Genomic DNA, 12,425 nt, shown 5'->3' with positions numbered 1-12,425 from the left:
GCATTGCTGTGTCTGTAGTTCAGCCTCCAGCTTGTAAATTTTTTAGGCAAAGCCGCTCGAGCTGCAAACACTTTCAGCAGATGTGTTTGCTGTAAACCACACTGGCTTCCACGTGCTACACTGGTGACATATCCCGTTCGTCTTAATAGGTTTTAATTAGCACCTGATTCTTCAATTCATGTATTTTATTAATTTGCTGTACTGTTTTAAACCTTTGGCTAACGTTTATTCAATTCCTATCAGCAGATACTCAGCTTGCTTCTCCTCTGGTAGGAGAGTCCGAAACAATTAGTAGAGGGGGAGAAATTAAAACAAAAAGCAAGGGAGGCCCAAGTTTATGTCCCACTTGCTGCAGAAGTGTGAAATAACACCTCTGAACAGGTTGATTAGAAAATATCTGTCACCGGCCAAACCCTGGATAAAATATATAATTTTAACAGCAAATTCCAATTAAACAATAAATGTGGAATACAAATAAAATTAGATATCTTGAAAGAGGTTAACAGTGCCATGATTTGGTCAACTGCCAACACTCTATTGAAAGTCGCACTTACTACAGTAATTTTTCATATATTTTGATATCTCGAAGAATGCAAAGGAGTTGATTAGTTCTTGTGTTCTATGGAAATTGTCTTTATAAATTAATAAGGTTGGTTACTCAACAATTTAAATATTACTGTTCTTGTTTTGATTTACTTCTAGATTTCTGACTGTGGAGCTTTTAAGATGGCCAACAGAATATGGGCAAGTTGTGGGTAGTTGTACCAATTCTAGTTCTCAATTCCCCCTCCCCCTCCCTCAAATTAGCTTAGTGGAAATTGAATGCTAAATCAAGTTACATCTTTACATAGCATAAAGTGCCTTCAAACTAAACATTGACACTAAGGAAAACTGCTAATTATATCTGCTAGAAAAGACAAATCTACCCAATTTTTGTGGCATAACATACTAGCATGTCTTTAGTTTATGTGCTTTTAATGACTTTCATTGCATTTTTCTACTTTTTTATCATGGCTTCCTGAGTGACTGCATGCGTATATAGAATGTGCTCAAATGTAAAGTCATTTTAAACTTTTTGGATAGCGTCCACAAGTCTTGGAAAGAAAGCCTTCTGCCAATTAAATCTGTGCGTTGGACGTAATTTACAGTAAATATTTGGCATGATAGTCAAGATTTCATTATTTCACTTGTATTTTAATTGAAAATATTTTTCTTTGGACTGAAGCTAAAATTCAGTTGCATTCCAAGAACTGTCAAGATTTCACACACATGTCTCCTCTCAATCTAAGTGGATCATATGGTGCAAATCTGTTTTTTGTTTATGAACCTTAGAGGACTGTGGTTGTATTTGCTTATCACATCCAGAATAAATTGCAATCTTTTCTATTTTCTCTGAAATCTTGAAGTACACACCTACTACGTTGATAATGTTGAATTGTATATTTGTAGTTCAGTGCCTGAAGAACTTTTTTCGTTTCAATTTCTAGTAAAGTGTATTTCTCTTTACGTGCAAATAGAATACTGTCATCTTACTTCTGGATATCATATCAGAATGATTTGAAACAGGATTGTTGGATTCACTGAGGACCTTAAGTATAAGTTGTTGATGTAGTATTCAACTAACCTTTGGACACTTCTGTAGTGAAATCTTGGTAAATGTTTGGTATTAATTGTTAGATATAGAGACATTTGTGCAATTGTCACACTGGAACCATTATTGCATTGTCCTATGTACTTGGGTCTAAGACTTGTTTAGGAAATGATGAGGGACTTCACAGTAAGCCTAGGCAATCAATACTGACACAAATTACAAAATGCAGAAAAATACATCTTTGTCTCTAATACTGAAAATGACTTGAAACAGGTTCTTGTGGCAAACACCTTGATTAATGTTGATAAAACTCTACAGAGATTTTGTACTTACAAATTGAAGTGCAGCTTCTGTGAGGTAAGACACAAGAATTCTCCCTTTGTTTTGGAAAGCATAGATGCCTGTCCCATATACTTATTCTACACAAGGCACTGAAGACTGATTTTCATTACAAAATTTTAATAATGAAGACTGCTGTTGAAGCAAAGAAATCTGTTCTGGTGGACAGCTTTTATCTAAATGATTTATGTTAAACCTACAGTTTGGAGTTCCTGGATGATGTGCTTAAGATCTTTCTACCCATTAGTTGCCAGTTACTGCCATATCTGTCTACATATGAACATAGCCTGCTCTCTTCCTAAAATCTATTTTCCCCCTTAAATAGCAGAGCACACTCAATTAGCTCATTGCTGATCTGATTATAATCTCCAACTTCATATTCCCATCTACCTGTACTAGCTTTTCATTCTCTTGTTTAACAAGAATCTACCCTTGCTTAAAAAGATACGAAGACTCTGCTTCCATCACCTTTTGAGGAAGAGGGTTCCAAAGTCTCAGTGGGAGAAAAACAATTCTGCTAATGTCATGCTTAAATAGATGATTTTTCTTGAAAATAGTGACCTCCTAGTTGTAGATTCTCCCATAAAAGAACACAATCTTTCATTTTCTGACTCGTCAGTATGTTTAAATTCGGTCACCGCTGACTCGTAGAACACCTAGATCACTCTACATCTCAGAGCCCTTCGAACTCCCACCATTTTGACAATATGCTTTTTTAAAATCCTTCCTGTCCAAAAAGACAATTTCACATTTTCCCATATGATATTCCATTTGTCTGATCTTTGTCCACTCGGTTAATCTATCTATATATTTTTGTAGCCTCCTTATTTCCTCTTCACACCTTATTTTTCTACCTATCTTTGTGTCGTCAGTGAATTTTACAATCATACCTTCAGTTTCTTATCTGTGTAAATTTGTGTAAATTGTAAAAAGTTGAGGCCAAAGCACTAATCTTACTCTTGATTGTTAGCAAAGTAGCTAAAGGAATCATTGATAGTGCTATTAATGGTTCTTGCAAACAAATAACCTGCTCACTGATGCACGTTGAGGATTCCACTAAAACCACTGGCTTCCTGATCTCATTAACAGCCTTGATTTAAACATGAATGAAAGAGCTGAACTCCAAAGGTGAAGTGAGAGTGACTGTCTTTGACATCAAGGAAGCGTTTGACTGATGTATAGCAAAACAAAAGTCAATAGAAATCAGAGGGAAAACTCTCTAGTGGTTAGGTCAAACCTAGCACAAAGGAAGTCGGTCATCTTAGTCTGGGACTTCTCTGTCGCTGAATCACCCACTGTCTGTATCCTGGAGCTTACCATTGTTCAGAAACTGTACTGTATCCACATCGTCACAATAATTATAAGAACTGTCAGATGCTAGAACCTGCGACCAGTAACTTGCTGCTATCTCCCTACTGCCATCACCATCAACCAGGCACAGGTCAAGAGTTTATTTGAATACTGTCTGTATACCTAGATGAGTATAGCTCTAACAACAGTCAAGAAGCTTGACACCATCCAAGACAAAGCAGTCTGCTTGATTGGCACCAAAGCATTACCTTCAATATTTACTTCCTTCACCATCTATGCACAGGGGCAACAATGTACACCATCTATAAGGTGCAACACACTAACTCACTAAGGCTTCTCTGACAGCACCTTCTAAACCTGTGACTTCAAAAACCGAGAGCAATGGCTGGAGATACATGGGAACAATTCCACCTGCAAGTTCTCCTCCACGATGCACATGTCCTGATTTGGAACGATACTATTGATTCTTCATCGGCATTAGTCAAAATCCTGGAAGTACCTGTCAGAATTTTGGTTACCCTGTATAACAAGGACTGCAACTTCTTAGGAAGGCAGCTCACCATCACCTTCTCCATGTCAGTTTAGTAATAGGCAATAAGTGTTGGTCTTGTCAGTGGTATCCAAATTCTATGGACAAATTAAAAAAAGGTACAAATTATCCTCAGACTACTCCAATGTACTGTCAACTTAATTGTGCCATTGATAAAGGCATATGAATTGATTAAAGAAAACCAAAGAACTACAGATGCTGGAAATCAGGAACAAAGACAGAAATTGTTGGAAAAACTTCATAGGCCTGGCAGCATCAGTGGAGAGAAAGCATAGAACTGTTTGAAGAAGGGTCAGTAGACAAAATTTCAATTCTGTTGTCTCTTCACAGATGCTGCCAGACCTGTTGGGTTTTTCCAGCTGTTCCTGTTTTTGTTGCATAAGAATAGATTTCTGCCTATTCTTTCAGTTGCAGGTTGTGTGTAGGCAGGCATGAAGATTCCAGTATTCTGTGGTAAGCACTATGGTCCATTTTGCTATCTGAATTTTAAGTAATCTTGATTATCTCAAGTGGTGCCCTGGAATAACAGATGTTCTGAAAAACATTGTAAATACTGATATCATCAAAAGTAATCTGTGTTAAGGAGGATGCTCCATGAGAGACAAATTAATTGTTAGTCGATTGGAGTCTGTATGTTGGTAATTGTAATTTAGTAGATGTTTACATTCCACATTGTCGGTTGTTTGAAATTACTAAGGCTTTGAGCAGAAGCTTCCCATCAAGTTAACACATCTTTCTGACTTGAACTTCCACATTGCCTCGAGGAGAAAAGAAAATCCAGACTTGTCTCAAAGGAGTGGCAATTGGGATAACGTTAGATAACTTGGGGTTGTAATGACTGTGATTATAACTTTTTCTGGATGTCTGAGTAACTCCTTTGGGAAGGGAAACATAAGATTAGTTGCATCCAATTTAGATTATCCAGACTAAAAGTAGTTTTAACAGAAGAGTTTGACATTTTAATGATAGTTAGCTGGATGGTGACAGTTCTGCAGAAAGTACAGACATTAGAGGCTCATGTGTTTCTACAGCTTGTGTTTAAAGTTCTCCCATTCCATTTTCATCAACATCGATCTTGGGATCAGCCTTGACCCAGGCATTATCTTATCACATTCAGTTCCATTTATAGGTTGCTCTTATCCTTCTGTGCAGAAATTCAACATTTAGATTCTGGGAAAATTCTACTGTACAAAACAGGAGATAAAATTATATTTCAGAATTTAAAACTTATAAGAAAACATTTATTGAAAATACGTGGATAGTACAAGAACATTTTTTTAATTTCTTCACTACAACCGCTTAAGGAACCATCAGGATTTATAAGCCAGCCTATACTTGGGATTAAATGATGCCTAACTTTGACAGAACAAAAATGTCTTACATTAACCAATTTGCATATGCTAGTGTTTGCATGTCACTCTCCAAATATTATATACATAAGCTATTGCGTGAATGAATGAGTTCTTTGTTCTCAAATCATCAAAGGAGACAGGCAATATATTCACTAGTTCACAGATCTTTATTAACACCATGATCAGAATTGGCATTTAAACTTGAATGTCATATTAGCAATTATTTAGTAGAGAATGATATAATGAACAGAAATTGGAAAGGGAGTTCAGCGGCGTCATGCAAGTTCACAATTAACTGGCTTCCCATTTAATTACATTAGATGTATGACTTGTGGTTAGTTTATAATTTAAGTGTTGGGTTGATGACAAGTTAACAGCAATAAATATGTGTTCCAACGAAGTCTATTAACTTGTATTTCACAATTTTCCAGAATTTTCACAACCTTGTTCTCATGAGTTTGTGGCTGAGCTGGATGTTGAACTTCTTTCTGGGAGAATGGTATTAATTTTTTTTTTGGTTACAAGAGCAATGACCCTGCCCTGTCCATGACAGGCAAAATTCCTCTCTGATCTGTTGCCTTAGGTTAATGCATTTTCTTCATTGGCAATTGTATCTGCATTAGCTGGATTAATTTTCTCTTCCCATACTTTAAGGAAAACGTACATCAAGAATTTATTTAACTTCTTTCTCTGTTGTTTGGAGGATAAAGGGCCATTATCCAGATATGCACTTCTCTTTTTTTTAAAGACACATACACTTCAACATTCAAGGACCCCTGTATGTAAAACTAGTTTAAGCTTGTGATATAATCTCCGTACTAATAAACTATTACCAGAACTACTAGTATAAACATTATGACACAAGTTTCTTTTTTGTGGCTAAATACAACTCAATATGTCCCAAATTTTCAAAGTTAAGATTAGAATCCCTATAGTATGGCAACAGGCCCTTCTGGCCCAACAAGTCCACACCAATGCTCTGAAGAGTAACCCACCCACATCCATTCCCCTACCCTGTATTTACCCCTGACTAATGAACCTAACACTGTGGGCAATTTAGCAAAGCTAATTCACCTGACCTGCACATCTTTGGACTGTGGGAGGGAACCAGAGTACCCGGAGGATACCCACGCAGACACTGGGAGAATGTGCAAACTCCACACAGACAGTTACCCAAGGCAGGAATTGAACCCGGGTCCCTGGCAATGTGAAGCAGTAGTGCTAACTGTTGAGCCACCGTGTCACCCCAAAATTTTATTGTCCAATCTAAGGGACACATGTTTGAAAAGTCAGCTGATCTTGGTGTCAATTATTGGTTTCTCATTTACTTAAGGGCGGCACGGGGCACAGTGGTTAGCACTGCTGTCTCACAGCGCCTGAGACCCGGGTTCAATTCCCGACTCAGGCGACTGACTGTGTTGAGTCTGCACGTTCTCCCCGTGTCTGCGTGGGTTTCCTCCGGGTGCTCCGGTTTCCTCCCACAACCCAAAGATGTGCGGGTCAGGTGAATTGGCTATGCTAAATTGCCCGTAGTGTTAGGTAAGGGGTAAATGTAGGGGTATGGGTGGGTTGCGCTTCGGTGGGTCAGTGTGGACTTGTTGGGCCGAAGGGCCTGTTTCCACACTGTAAGTAATCTAAATCTAAGCTTACTAAAGCATTGGTATCCATTAATACATGGCTGTGATTTTCCTCCACTAAATTGTCAAATCTTCCTTCAACAAAGGTCTTGCACAATTTTAGATAATTTAGATTAGCGATTTTGAGAAGATTTGTAGCCCAGGTTGATAAGTAAGTTAGCACACTGAGCTGGAAGATTTGTTTTCAGACATTTTGTCACTGTGCCTAGGTAACATCATCAGTGAGAGTCTCCGGTGAAGTCTCTCTGCTGGTATGTCCCGCCATCTATTTATAGGTCTTGGTTTCTTAAGGTGGATGACGTCATTTCTGGTTCGTGTTTTTTCAAGAGAAGGTAAATGAGATCTAAATCGATGTGTTTATTGACGGAGTTCTGATTAGAATGCCATGCCTTTAAGAATTCTCGTGTGTGTCTTTGTTTCGCCTGTCCTAGTATATTTGTGTTGGCCCAGTCAAAGTGATGTCTTTCTTTGTATGTCTGTATGACTGGGACAATGCACACAATCTAGAACAGGTGAAACAAAGACACATACGGGAATTCTTAAATGCATGGCATTCTAACCAGACTTCTATCAAAAAACACATCAGTTTAGATCCCATCTACCTTCCCTTGAAAAAAAACAGAAATGGCATCACCCGCCTTAAGAAACCAAGACCTATAAATAGAGAGGCAGGACGTACCAGCAGCACTTCACTGGAGACTTTCACAGTCATAGTGACAAAACTTCTGAAAACAAACCTTCCAGCTCAGTGAGGTAATTTCATACTTCGTAATTTAGATTCCTTAACAAGTTGTTCTGAAGCTGTCACCTTGGCATATGTCTAGGAATAGTAAGAAATGCATTGTCTAAAGAAGCCTTCGTGATTCCATTGCATGAGCTCTTTAATTTCCAAGAATTCAGTCTGACTATTAACTCAGTTTTCAGGGCAGAATTAGCCTGTGCTTAGGACATTTTTCTTACATGTTGCAGAATTCTTCTGGGGATTATATTAATTTAATAAATTAATTTTCTCCTTTAGTTTTCCCAGCCGGATAAGTTTTGGGGAAATGTCACACTCTTTCTTAATCAAGTCCCTAAAAGGATGAAGTGAGTGGGTGAGATGGTGTTACTGGTCTTAATTGTGCAAGTGTGTGTTAATTCACTTCAGACCCAAGTAAAAAATAATCAGAATAATTTCTAAACAGTGAGAAACCAGGAACTGTGGAAAAATCCATGGAAAGCAATTCTGAAAAAACTGAGCAATAAGAAAGGCCAATGGAATATTGATCTTTAACTCAAACAGGTTGTGGTACAACGGAAGGGAAGTTATATTTTATTTTTAGTCAGTTCTGGGCACTATCCCTCAGGAAGGATCTATCGCAGAATCATGTAAATGACGTATAGGCTTAAAGGATTATGTTAAGAAGTGGATTGCATAAACGTGGCTTACATTCTCAAGTGTAGAAGATAGAGGAGTGATCAAAGCAAGGTGTGTAAAATGATGAAAGAATTCAGTTGCAAAGATAGAGAAACTACCAACTCTGGAAGGTCAATTCAGAACGAAGCCTATTGTAAACTGCAAGTATGCAATTCAGTGTGAAATCAGGATGCAGTTTTTCAGACCAAGTTCAAATCTGAAGCTTTCTTTTCTGAAAGACTTAGTGGTGTACCAATTGAAACTTACTCTTTCATAATTCAAAGACATTTAATATAGGTATGATCAGGAGAACAGATGGAGCTTATTAGGATGAGATGCATATCAATCACGAAATAACGGAAGACCACCGAAGCAGGCATGTATGCTGAGAAACATAATTCTGCTTGAATTTTTCATCCACTGCATTTTTTCTCATTTCTTTTTGACTATCAGTTCTGAATACTTTTTATTATTGGTGAGTAATTCTAATTGGGAGCATTTTAACATTGCATTCTATGGAGGATCAGAGAAACATTGTGGTCTCAGTGTAAACTTGCAAGTTCATCAGATATTGGTGATAGGGGCTTGTTTGCAAGATTGGCAACCCAATGTTATTTTACTGGACAGTCATGTATTTGCCAGACCTGAATTCACATTACATGAGTCTCTGAGTTAACAGCTCTAAATTGTAACATTTACAATGATTACTCCTGTGAGAATGACTAATTTTCCTTTGCAATTCTTCTGCATTGTTGTAGTATCTGTCTTACCATGAACCCCCCTTTTGTGTTTCAGACATCTGGTTTACTGCATCTGGGATCTGTTGCTGGAGTTCCTGGTCCCAGAAGCTTCCAGTGAGGAATTTCAAAAGTCTTTGCTTTCCTGTGCTTCTGGCAGTTCTGAGAAAGTACTGGGCTGAGGTGAGTGTCCTCTCACTGGCGTTTTCTTCAGGTATAAAAATAGAGATTCATCACACCTTCATAACAATCTAAGATGGAGTTTCTTCACTTCTCTCTTAAGAGAAAGCATCCGTGAGATCTGACAAAACCACTTCCTGCTATTATAATAGTCTTGTGAATCAAAATGGATATGTAATGAATCCATTTATCTATCATGTCACTGAACATGGCAGTAGCTGCTTGAAAGAAGTCTGGTCTGACTTGTTGTCCGAAATTTTCCCCATTGTTTAATGAACTCCCATGCAAACAGGCTTCCATTCTTCAAGGTTTTTTTTAGGTAAAGCTACTTCAGTTTTGAAGATTGCTAAGTACTGAACATTAAATGGTCTTTTTTCTGGAATTGTTGAATTTTGTTAAATTGTTAATAGTTGTAAAGCAGTCTGAACAAATTTAGCCTTCTCTCTCAAACAGTTCAAGAAGTAATCGCCATGAAGTGACTGAATACAAAGGAAATGTGCCACAAAAGCATCTCGTGGGCATAACTACCAGAGGTCAGATAAAACAAAGTGCAACAACATCTTTTTGCACGACAATGTGCAAGAAAACATCCCATCTGAATTTTGTGCGTTATCTTCAGATATATAATAAAATTACTGCTCATAATAATAGACTATTTATTGGAAGTCTGTAATGCATGATCAGACATCACCTCACACTGCTTTGAGCTTTGTTAATCAGATATGATCTGAATCTGTTAGCAGAAGGTGTACAGGTCATCTCAAGTGGAAATGAGGTGCTTTTGAGCAGATGTACAAAGCAATTCAAAATGATTAGAATGTTGAATATTGCAGTAAAATGAGATACAGCTCTTCTGCAAAGGTGAGTTTTAAAAGGCTTTGGATTCATTCAATGTTTTAAAAAGTTTTTGAGAAAGCATTCCACAACAAGCTTCTAAACCTTCTACCTAACAATTCAACCACATTTATACCTTTGCTGCTTTTGTTCTGGTTGAGCCAAGAAGGCCCGTCTCCACAACTGCACTAATGAACAATATTTCTTCATCCACTCCTAAAATAAAGATGTAAGCACTGAATAGCACAATGTGAATTTATTGCTTAGCGCTTCGGAGTATCAAGACCTGGAAACTTGTCCAAATTATTCCAGCTGTGACTGCATGAGAAATCCTCAGACATGCCATGCAAATTTTGCTTACGCCGTTAAACGGAGAGTATTTTCAGCAGAGTAACTGCATGGAACAGGAATAGGTCTAATAGATTTTCTGGCCAAGTAACTGAAGAACTAAAGCTACACTCCATTCTCATTATAACCTGGTGCCTGGGATCTGTGCATTTTGGTAATGAATTTGCTATAATATAGCCTTAAATGTAAGAGAAGGTATCAAAATTAAGTTCCAATTTATTTTCTCTGAGAGATAGTTGGAATGAAAGCTTTACTTACTGAAATCCTAACTAAATACTACATATTTTCTTCTCTAATTTGTTGAACTACATGAACATTTTGCACATTTCATGCTTAAATTTAGAAGCTGAAGTTTAGGTGTGTGTTTATATTACTTAGGATAGAACTTCTAAAATATTAAGTACTTTGTGTTGTTGGTCACAATAGTAGTTTGGCTGCAGGCTTATCAGCCTTTTTAAGTAATTTATAAAGATGTGTTGCAGTTTTTCTCATAGTACGAAAATTGAGATTCTCAATAATAGCTGTTTGAAATTTGTTTCACGTGTGTGTGTATATGTAGAACAGGCTGGAAAAACTGGTTGATCTTGTCTCCCCTTTTCATTTCTTCGTATGTCCATCTGCTGTAGCAGCAAAAATGAATGTTTGTAGCTTATTTTATTAATTATTTATTTAAAAATGTGAATAAACTTGAAGTTGGAAGAAAGGCACCTTAATTAAATATGTATGCTATTCAGATTCCACATTAGATTTTAGAAGTTACCTTTGTAGCCTAACAAACACTTTTGCAAAATGGTGAATATCATCCAATCATAAATAAAATATTAATCCACAATATCTTCTTTATTAATTATTCCCTTTATCAGCTATATTCTTGAAAGTAACTCTCTTCAACAAGTTCTGCATAAAGTCTGAAGGAACTTGTGTCAATAATAGCCAGTTTCAAATCTGCAGAAATGTGATCTCTAAGTTCTGGAAAATTCAAAAACTTTCTCGGCTTTTCCACATTAAAAGAAAAAGCCTTTTCTTCTTCCATACTCATTATAACCCAGGGGCACAAAACTGAGACACTCTCTCACTCAAAAATCAATGCTACAAGAAAAGCAAATAACAACTGACTCTGTTTTCTAATATTCTCTCACCCGATGCTTTTCCTGTCCTAAATTCCGTCACCTTCGGTCCATTCTTCTCCTGCCCACACATTAGCCTCCGGAGTTGGAACATTGTTCTTAAAATGCTGCTTTCTGGTCGAAACTGATCCCTCAAGGTACAATTTTTCTAGGCCCACAAGCCCAGAGGGTGGAAGTGGTTGTTTCACTTTGTGGATGTAGTGCACAAATCTAATTTCAATGACAGCAAGTTTTATTTCTGTGATCAATATGGCATTTTATGCTTAGTATGAGGGGAAAAACGTCCACATACAATCCATGAGCATCATTTTGACCAAGTAATATGTTTAATTGCCGGCAGTTTCATTCTTCTGTGCTATGAATATTAATTTCCAAGGCAGAGCTGAGGCTTGAAACATTAAAGCCCACTGTGAAAGATTTCAAAATGTTGCGTGTTTTTTGCTAAGAGAATAAGTTGAACAGAATTGTCTTCATGTTTAAGGAGGAGGAAATTCTTTCGATATCATGTTTGATATAATTCAATGATCTATATCTATATTGCTGTTGTGCATTGAAGTTGGTGAGAAGCAAAAATCCTTTACACTGCATCTGATTGACACTTTTCCAGTTGAGCATAAGAGAATGCCACACTGGCAGATATACACTGTGTTCTTGTAAACATTGATGTTTCATCAAATTGACACATCAGTTCGACGCATCTGTTATCTGCCAGAATAATATTGGGTAACCATGGATCTGTTGTGTGTTTGTATAAATAGTGTATGTTTGACTGTAACTATTATTTGTTGTCCCAAACGTTTTAAGTGTTTACTGAGAGATCCCAGTTGTAAAACTCAATATTGCTGCTTCTAAGAATTGTGAACTTGCCAAACATAAAACATAGTCGTCATTTTAATGTTAAATTAATGGAGTCAGTTTTCACTGTTCCTGCTTGGAGAAGAACAGACAACAGCAGATTGGTTGCATAATTTACAAACTGCCCATTGAAGTCAATAGGAAGGAAAATGATGCAGAATGTAAAAC

The 12,425-nt window shown here is 37.1% G+C and overlaps 1 protein-coding gene across 1 annotated transcript in view; it reads left to right on the top strand.

Moving 5' to 3' along the window:
• Positions 1 to 10,602, top strand: part of snx19b (sorting nexin 19b) — a 162,985-nt gene extending 152,383 nt beyond the window's left edge. The window contains exons 11-12 of the mRNA XM_060846864.1: positions 8,972 to 9,096; positions 9,547 to 10,602. Of these exons, the coding sequence (XP_060702847.1) occupies positions 8,972 to 9,095 (124 nt within the window). The 3' untranslated portion in view covers position 9,096; positions 9,547 to 10,602. The remainder of the gene's footprint in view (positions 1 to 8,971; positions 9,097 to 9,546) is intronic.
• The last annotated feature ends 1,823 nt before the right edge of the window (positions 10,603 to 12,425 follow it).

Source organism: Hemiscyllium ocellatum, chromosome 29 (assembly GCF_020745735.1).
Source record: "Hemiscyllium ocellatum isolate sHemOce1 chromosome 29, sHemOce1.pat.X.cur, whole genome shotgun sequence".
Classification (NCBI taxonomy): Eukaryota; Metazoa; Chordata; class Chondrichthyes; order Orectolobiformes; family Hemiscylliidae; genus Hemiscyllium; species Hemiscyllium ocellatum.
This window is presented reverse-complemented; position numbering and strand designations above follow the sequence as displayed.